This window comes from Cicer arietinum, chromosome 3 (genome assembly GCF_000331145.2).
Source record: "Cicer arietinum cultivar CDC Frontier isolate Library 1 chromosome 3, Cicar.CDCFrontier_v2.0, whole genome shotgun sequence".
Lineage (NCBI taxonomy): Eukaryota > Viridiplantae > Streptophyta > Magnoliopsida > Fabales > Fabaceae > Cicer > Cicer arietinum.
Window position 1 is genome coordinate 14,913,819 of NC_021162.2, and position 10,225 is coordinate 14,924,043.

Below are 10,225 nucleotides of genomic sequence, written 5' to 3' on the forward strand. Positions count from 1 at the left end.
CAATTATAAATTTAGAAGAAGAATGCTATAAGGGTCTCTCGGTCCTCGATTTCATTTGGACTTTTCAGGCGAGTTTCATACCCGTCGACAAAAATTGACCAAAATATGTATTTTCGGACCAGAGGATGGCAAGTGTTTGAAACCTGATGCGGAACCCGAAACACGGTTATATATTAAGGAGAAGAATGATATAAGGGTCTCTCGGTCCATGATTCATCTGGTAATTTCGGGTGATTTTCGTACCACATTACTAAAATGTACCGAAATTCGTTTTTTTGGAACAAAACAATAGCTAGTGTTTGAAATCCGACAAAAAACTCGAAACACAATTATAAATTTAGGAAAAGAATGCTATAAGGGTCTCTCGGTTATCGATTTCATCTGGACTTTTCAGGCGATTTTCTTACCGCTCGAAAAAAATGGACTGAAATCGACTATTCGGACTAGATGATGGCTAGTGTTTGAAATCCGATGCGGAATCTGAAACACTGTTATAAATTTTGGAGAAGAATGTTGTAAGGGTCTCCCGGTCCTCGATTTCATCTAGACTTTTTGGGGGATTTTCGTACAACCCGGCAAAAATGGACTGAAATCCATATTTTCGGACCAGACGATGGCTAGTGTTTAAAATCGGGCGCGGAGCCCGAAAATCAGTTATAAATTTTGGAGAAGAATGCTATAAGGGTCTCCTGGTCCTCGATTTCACTGGACTTTTCGGGCTATTTTCGTACCACCAGATCACAATGGACCGAAATCCGTATTTTCGGACAAGATAATGGCTAGTGTTTGAAATCAGACGCGGAACTCGAAACACAGTTATAAATTTTGGAGAAGAATGCTATTAGGGGATCTGGTTCCTCGATTTGATATGGACTTTTCGGGCGATTTTCGTACCACCAGACCAAAATGGACAGAAATCCGTATTTTCGGACCAGACGATGGCTAGTGTTTGAAATCTGACGCAAAACCCGAAACACATTTAAAATTTATGGAGATGAATGTTATAAGGGTCTCCTAGTCCTCGATTTCATCTAGACTTTTCCGAAGATTTTCGTACCACCCGACAAAAATGGACCCAAATCCGTATTTTCGAATAAGACGATGGCTAGTGTTTGAATTTTGACACAGAAACTGAAAACCAGTTTTAAATTTGGAAGAAGAATGCTATAAGGGTCTCCAGGTCCTCGATTTCATTGGGGCTTTTCTGTCGATTTTCGTAACAATCGACAAAAATATGCCAAAATCTGTATTTTCGGACCAGGCGATGGCTAGTGTTTGAATATTGACACGGAACCTGAGGACTGAGAGACTCTTGTAGCATTCTTCTCCTATAGATTTCTGTGTCAAATTTCAAACACAAGCCCTCTTCTGGTTCGAAAATACAGATTTCAGTCCATTTTTGTTTGGTATTACGAAAATCGATCCAAAAGTCCAAATGAAATCGAGGACCTTGAAACCCTTATAGCATTCTTCTCCTTAATATATAACTGTGTTTCGTGTTCCGTGTCAGATTTCAAACACTAGCCATCGTCTCGTCTGAAAATTCATATTTTGGTCAATTTTTGTCGAGGGGTATGAAACTCGCTCGAAAAGTCTAGTTGAAATCGAGGACCAATAGACGCTTATAACATTATTCTTCTAAATTTATAATTATGTTTTGGGTTCTGCGTCAGATTTCAAACCCTATTCATCGTCTAGTTCGAAAATATGAATTTCTGTCAATTTTTGTTGTGTGGTACGAAAATCGGCCTAAAAGTCAAGATGAAATCGAAGACCGGGAAACCCTCAAAGCATTTGTCTCCTAAATTTATAACAGTATTTTAGGTTCTGCGTCAGATTTCAAAAACTAGTCATCGTTTGGAAAGAAAACGCCCAAAACGTCCAGATGAAATCGAGGACCGAGAGACCCTTATAGCATTCTTCTTCTAAATTTATAAATGTGTTTCAGGTTCCGCGTCAGATTCAAACACTAGCCATCATCTTGTTCGAAAATACATATATCAATCCGTTTTAGTCGGGTGGCACGAAAATTGCCCGAAATGTCCAGATGAAATCGGGGACCAAAAGACTCTTATAGCATTTTTCTCCTAAATTTACAATTGCGTTTCGATTTTCGTGTGAGATTTCAAACACTAGCCATCGTCTTGTTCGAAAATACGGATTTCGGTCCATTTTAGTCAAGTGGTACAAAAATTGCGCGAAAAGTCCATATGGAGGACCGGGAGACCCTTATAGCATTCTTCTCCAGAATTTATAACTGTGTTTTGGGTTTCGTGTCAAATTTCAAACACTATCCCTCGTCTGGTCCTAAAATACAGATTTCGGTCCAATTTTGACGAGGGGTACGAAACTCGCCCGAAAAGTTCAGATGAAATCGAGGACCGGGAGATTAAAGACACTTATAACATTCTTCTTCTAAATTTATAAATTTGTTTCAGTTTTCGCTTCACATTTCAAACACTAGCCATAATCTTGTTCGAAGATACAATTTTCGATCCATTTTAGTCGGGTGGTACAAGAATCGCCTGAAATGTCTAGATGAAATCGATGACCAAGAGACTCTTATAGCATTCTTCTCCTAAATATTTAACTATGTTTCATGTTCCACGTCAGATTTCAAACATTATCCATCGTCTTGTTCGAAAATAAGGATTTCAGTCCTTCTTTGTCTGGTGCGAAAATCGCCTGAACAGTCCAGATGAAATCGAGGACCGGGAGACCCTTATAGAATTCTTCTCCTAAATATATAACAGCGTTTCGGGTTCCGCATCAGATTTCATACACTATCCATCGTCTGGTCCGAAAATACAGATTTTGATCCATTTTTGTAGAGGGATACGAAAATCCCCCGAAAAGTCCAGATGAAATCGAGGACCTAGACAACCTTATAGCATTATTCTTTTAAATTTTAACTGTGTTTCGGGTTTCGTGTCATATTTCAAACACTAGCCATCATTTTTTACAAAAACACGGATATCGATCCATTTTAGTCGGGTGGTACGAAAATCGCCGGAAATATCCAGATGAAATCGAGGACCAAGAGACTCTTATAGCATTCATCTCCTAAATTTACAAATGTGTTTCAGGTTCCGTGCTTATTTCAAACACTAGCCACATCTTTTTCGAAAATACGGATTTCGGTACATTTTTGTCGTGTAGTACGAAAATTGCGGAAAAGTCCAAATGAAATCGAGGACCGAGAGACCTTCATAGCATTCTTCTCTTAAATATATAACAGTTATTCGGGTTTCGCGTCAGATTTCAAACACTAGCCATCGTCTAGTCCAAAAATACAGATATGGTCCATTTTTGTCGAGGGGTACGAAACACGCCCGAAAAATCCAGATGAAATTGAGGACCAAGAGTCCCTAATAGCATTCTTCTTCTAAATTTATAGTTGTGTTTTGGTTTCCGTATCAGATTTCAAACAATAGCCATCATCTTGTTCAAAAATACGGATTTCGGTCCATTTTAGTCGGGTGGTACGAATATCGCCCGATAAGTCCAGATGAAATCGAGGACCGAAAGACCCATATAACATTCCTCTCCATAATTTATAACTGTGTTTCGGGTTCCGCATCAAATATCGAACACTAGCCCTTGTTTGGCCCAAAAATACAGATTTCGTCCATTTTTGTCAGGTGGTACGAAAATCGCCGGAAAAGTCCAGATGAAATCGAGGACCGAGAGAACCTTATAGCAATCATATCCTAAATATGTAACTGCGTTTCGAGTTCCGCGTCAGATTTTAAACAGTAGCCATCGTCTGGTTCAAAAATACCCATTTTCGTCAGATTTTTAACACTAGCCGTCATCTTGTTTGAAAATACGGATTTTGATCCATTTTAATCGGGTGGTACAAAAATCACCAAAAATGTCCAGATGAAATCGAGGACCAGGAGACTATCATAGCATTTTTCTCCTAAAGTAATAACTGTATTCCGGGTTCTGCGATGGTTTTCAAACACTATCCATCGTCTTGTTCGAAAATACGGATTTCGGTACATTTTAGTAATGTGGTACGAAATCGAGGATCAGGAGACCCATATTGAATTCTTCTCCTAAATATATAACAGTGTTTCGGGTTCGCATGAGATTTCAAACACTAGCCATCGTCTGGTCCGAAAATACAAATTTTGGTCCAGTTGAAATCGAGGACCGAGATTGCCTTTTAACATTCTTCTCCTAAATATAAAATAGTGTTTCAGGTTCCGATTCAGATTTCAAACACTAGCCATCGTCTGATTGAAAATATAGATTTTTGTCCATTTTTTTCGAGTAGTACGTAAATTGCCGAATAGTCCAGATGAAATCGAGACCCGAGAGACTCTTATAGCATTCTTCTCCTAAATATATAACAGTGTTTCGGGTTCCGCGGCTGATTTCAAACACTAGCCATTGTTTAGTCCAAAAATAAGGATTAAGATCCATTTTATTCGAGTGGTACGAAAATAACGCAAAATGTCTAGATGAAATCAAGGACAAGGAGACTCCATAAGCATTCTTCTCCTAAATTTATAACTGTGTTTTGGGTCCTGCGTCAGTTTTCAAACACTATCCATTGTCTTGTTCGAAAATACGGATTTCGGTCCATTTTTGTCGGGTGGTACGAAAATAGCCACAAAATCCAGATTAAATCGAGGACCGAGAGACCCTTATAGCATTCTTCTTCTAATTTTATAACTGTGTTTCGAATTATGTGTCAGATTTCAAATACTAGCCATCATCGTGTTCAAAAATAAATATATCGGTCCATTTTAGTCAGGAGGTACGAAAATCTCCCGAAATGTCTAGATGAAATCGAGGACCTTGAGACTCTTAAGCATTCTTCTCCTAAATTTTGAACAATACGATGGCTAGTTTTTGAAATCTGACGCGGAACCTTAAACACAGTTATAAATTTAGAAAAAGAATCCTATCAGGGTCTCCAAGTCCTCGATTTCATCTGGAATTTTTGCGCAATTTTCTTACCCCTCGAAAAAAATGAACCGAAATCTATTATTCGGACCAAATGATGGCTAGTGTTTGAAATCTGATGTGGAATCCGAAACACTGTTATAAATTTACGAGAAGAATGTTTTAAGGGTCTCCCGATCCTCGATTTCATTTGGACTTTTCAGGGGATTTTCGTTCCACCCGACAAAAATGGACTGAAATCCGTATTTTCTGACCAAATGATGGCTAGTGTTTCCCGGTCATTGATTTCATCTGGACTTTTCAGGAGATTTTCGTACCATCGAAAAAAAAGGACCGAAATCCGTATTTTTGAAAAAGACTATGGTCAGTGTTTGAAATCTGACGCGGAACCTGAAACAGAGTTACAAATTTTGGAGAAGAATGATATAAGGGTCTCCGGGACCTAGATTTCATATGGACTTTTCAGGCGATTTTCGTACCACCCGACTGAAATGGACAAAAATTCGTATTTTCGAACAAAACGATGGTTATTGTTTGAAATCTGTCGCGGAACCTGAAACACAATTATAAATTTTGGAGAACAATGTTATAAAGGTCTTCCGGTCCTCTATTTGAGCTGGACTTTTTCGACGATTTTTGTACCACCCTACTAAAATGAACCAAAATCTCTATTTTCGAACAAAACGACGGTTAGTTTTTGAAATCTAACACGGAACCCGGAACACAATTATAAATTTTGGAGAAGAATACTATAAGGGTCTCTCGGTCCTCGATTTCATCTGGACTATCGGGTAATTTTCGTAACCCTCGACAAAAAAGGACCGAAATCCCAATTTTCAAACCAGATGAGAACTAGTGTTGGAAATCTAACGCGGAACCCAAAACACAGTTATAAATTTTGGAGAAGAATGCTATAAGGATCTCTCGGTCCTCGATTGCAACTGGACTTTTCAGACGATTTTCATACCATGCGACTAAAATGGACCGAAATCCGTATTTTCGAACAAGACGATGGCTAGTGTTTGAATTTTGACGTTGAAAACTTTATTTAATTATATGTTATTATTATCTTCGTCATGTAGTACAACTATATTATGAAGATAATAATAACATATAATAAAATAGAGTTGTCAAATAAAGTAATAATTACATATTTATTTGACAACTCTGTTTTATTATACGTTATTATTATCTTCGTCATGTAGTACAACTATATTATGAAGATAATAATAACATATAATAAAATAGAGTTGTCAAATAAAGTAATAATTACATATTTATTTGACAACTCTGTTTTATTATACGTTATTATTATCTTCGTTTTGTAGTTGTACTAACCATCGTTTGGTTCGAAACTAGGGACTTTGGTCCATTTTTGTTGGGTGGTACGAAAATTGTCCAAAAAGTCCAGATGAAATCGAGGACCGGGAGACCCTCATAGCATTCTTCTCCAAAATTTATAAACGTGTTTCAGATTCTGCGTCATATCTCAAACACTAGCCATCGTCTGGTCTGAAAATACTGATATAGGTCCTTTTTTATAATTTTCTTTCGGGTTCCACGTCAGATTTCAAACACAAGCAATCGTCTTGTTCGAAAATATGGATTTCAGTCCATTTTAGTCGGGTGGTACGAAAATCGATCGAAAAGTCCCGATGAAATCGAAGACCGATAGACCCTTATAGCATTCTTCTCTAAAATTTATAACTATGTGTCAGGTTCCGCGCCAGAGTTCAAACACTAGCCATCGTCTGGTTCGAGAAGACCGCTAGACCATTATAGCATTCTTCTGCAAAATTTATAACTTTGTTTCGGGTTCCGCGCCAGATGTCAAACACTATCCATTTCTTTTTCGAAAATACGAATTTCGGTCCATTTTTGTCATTTGTAAGAGAGACCCTTATAGCATTCTTCTCCAAAATTTATAATTGTGTTTCGGGTTCCGTGTCAGATTCCAACAACAAACCATCGTTTTGTTCAAAAATACAGATTTTGGAAAAGTCTAGATGAAATCGAGGACCACGAGACCCTTATAGCATTCTTCTACAAAATTTATATCTGTTTTTCGGGATCGACCCCAGATTTTAAACACTAGCCATCATTTGTTCTGAAAATACGATCTTTAGTCTATTTTTGTCGGGTGGTACAAAAATCGCTCGAAAAAACCAGTTGAAATCGAGGACCAGGATACCCTTCTAGCATTCTTCCCTAAAATTTATAATTGTGTTTCGGGTTCCGCATCAGATTTCAAACACTAGCCATCGTCTTGTAAGAAAATACGGATTTTGGTCCATTTTTGTCGGGTGATTAAAAAATCGCCCGAAAAGTCTATATGAAATCGAGGACCGGGAGACCCTTATAGCATTCTTTTTATAAATTTGTAACTGTGTTTTGGGTTCTGTGCAAGATTTCAAACACTAACCATCGTTTTGTTCGAAAATACGAATTTCGGTCCATTTTAGTCGGGTGGTACGAAAATCGACCGAAATATCGAAGTGAAATCGAAGACTGGGAGACGCTTATATCATTCTTCTCCAAAATTTATAACTGTGGATCGGGTTGCGCGTCAAAATTCAAACACTAGCCATCTTCTGGTCCGAAAATACAGATTTTGGCATATTTTTGTCGATGGGTACGAAAATCGACCGAAAAGACCACATGAAATCAAGGATCGTGATACCCTTATAGCATTCTTCTCCAAAATTTATAACTGTGGATCGGGTTGCGCGTCAAAATTCAAACACTAGCCATCATCTGGTCCGAAAATACAGATTTTGGCATATTTTTGTCGATGGGTACGAAAATCGACCGAAAAGACCACATGAAATCAAGGATCGTGATACCCTTATAGCATTCTTCTCCAAAATTTAAAATCGTGTTTCGATTTCTGCGTCAGAATTTAAACACTAGCCATTGTCTTGTTCGAAAATACGGATTTCTGTCGACTTTAGTCGGTGGTATAAAAATTGCCCGAAATAGCATTCTTCTCCAAAATTTATAATTGTGTTTCAGGTTCCGCGTTAGATTTCCAGCACTAGCCCTCGTCTGGTTTGAAAATACAGATATTAGTCCTTTTTTGTCGAGGGTTACCAAAATTGCCCGAAAAGCCCAGATGAAATCGAGGACCGAGAGACCCTTATAACATTCTTCTCCAAAATTTATAACTTTGTTCCGGGTTCCGTGTCAGATTTCAAGTACTAACCAACGTTTTGTTCGAAAATACATATTTTGGTTCATTTTAGTAGGGTGGTACGAAAATCGTCCAAAAAGTCCATATCAAATCGAGGACCGGAAGACTTTAATAGCATTCTTCTCCAAAATTTATAATTGGATTTCAGGTTCCACGACAGATTTCAATTACTAACCATCGTTTTGTTCGAAAATACGAATTTCGGTCCATTTTAGTCGTGTGGTACGTAAATCGCCCAAAAAGACCAAATGATATCGAGGACTAGAAGACCCTTATGGAATTCTTCCTCAAAATTTATAACTGTTTTTCGGGCTCCATGCTCGATTTTAAACACTAGCCATCGTCTAGTCCGAAAATACGAATTTCGGTCCATTTTTGTTGGGTGGTACGAAAATCGCCCAAAAAGTCCCGATGAAATCGAGGATAGGGAGACCCTTATAGCATTCTTCTTCTAAATTTATAGTTGTGTTTCAGGTGCCGCGTCAGGTTTCAAACACTAGCCATAGTCTTGTTCGAAAATATGAATTTCAGTCCAATTTAGTTAAGTGGTATGAAAATCGCCTAACAAGTCCAAATGAAATCGACAACCGGGAGACCCTTATAGCACTCTTATTCAAACACTAACCATCATTTTGTTCGAAAATACAAATATCGGTCCATTTTAGTCAGGTGGTACGAAAATTGCTCGAAAATTCCAGCTGAAATCTAGGACCGAGAAACCGTTATAGCATTCTTCTTCTAAATTTATAACCTTGTTTCGGGTTCCGCGTTAGATTTCAAACACTAGCCATCGTTTTGTTAGAAAATACGAATTTCAGTCCATTTTAGTCGGGAGGTACGAAAATCGCCCGAAAAGTCAAGATGAAATCAAGGACAAGGAGACCCTTATATCATTCTTCTCCAAAATTTATTATTGTGTTTCAGGTTTTGCGTCAGATTTCAAACACTAGCCATAGTCTTTTTTGAAAATACGGATTTCGGTCTTTTTTTGTCGATGGTTCAAAAATTGCTTGAAAAGTCTATATGAAATTGATGACCGGGAAACCCTAGTAGCATTCTTTTCCAAAATTTATAATTGTGCTTTGGGTTCCGCGTCATATTTCAAACACTAGCCATCGTTTGGTCCGAAAATACGGATTTCGGTCCATTTTTGTCTTGTGGTAAGAAAATCCCCCAAAAAGTTTAGATGAAATCGAGGACCGGGTGACCTTTACAACATTCGTCTCCGAAATTTAAAAAAGTGTTTCAGATTCCACATAAGATTTAAAACATTAGCCATCATCTGGTCCGAATAATACATTTCGTTCCATTTTTTTTTAGCGGTAAGAAAGTCGCCCAAAAAGTCCAGATGAAATCGAGGACTTGGAGACCTTGTTAGGATTCTTCTTCTAAATTTATAACTGCGTCAGATTTCAAAATCTAGCCATTGCTTGTTCAAAAATACTGATTTCGGTCCATTTTAGTCGAGTAATACGAAAATCGCACTAAAAGTCCACATGAAATCGAGGACCAAGAGACCCTTATAACATTCTTCTTCTAAAGTTAAAACTGTGTTTCAGGTTCCGCATCAGATTTCAAACACAAACAACCGTCTAGTTCAAAAATACGGATTTTGGTCCATTTTAGTCGGGTGGTACGAAAGTCGCCCGAAAATTCCCGATGAAATCTAGGACTTGGAGACCCTTATAGCATTCTTCTCCAAAATTTATAATTGTGTTCCGAGTTCCGCGCTAGATTTCAAACACTAGCCAAAGTCTGGTCTAAAAATATAGATTTCGGTCCTTTTTTGTCGAAGGGTAAGAAAATCTCCTTCAAAGTCCAGATGAAATCGAGGACTGAGAGACTCTTTTAGCATTCTTCTCCTAAATTTATAATTGTGTTCCAAGTTCTGTGTCGGATTTCAAACACTAGCAATTACTTGGGCTATATTCAAGAACATGTTTCTAATTAAGTATTTCCCTGAAGATATCCGTAATAGAAAGGAGATGGAATTTGTTAAATTGAAACAAGGAAATATGTCAGTAGCGGAGTATGCTGCTAAGTTCGAGGAATTATCCAGGTACTATCCACTCTATGTTGGAGAGGCAGGAGAAAATTCTAAGTGCATCAAGTTTGAAA

At 37.8% G+C, this 10,225-nt stretch overlaps 1 protein-coding gene across 1 annotated transcript in view; it reads left to right on the forward strand.

Annotated features, from left to right (window-relative positions):
* The first annotated feature begins 10,044 nt into the window (after positions 1-10,044).
* LOC140919659 (uncharacterized) overlaps positions 10,045-10,225 on the forward strand; it is a 1,169-nt gene continuing 988 nt past the window's right edge. Inside the window, exon 1 of the mRNA XM_073366262.1 lies at positions 10,045-10,166. Within this exon, the coding sequence (XP_073222363.1) occupies positions 10,045-10,166 (122 nt within the window). The remainder of the gene's footprint in view (positions 10,167-10,225) is intronic.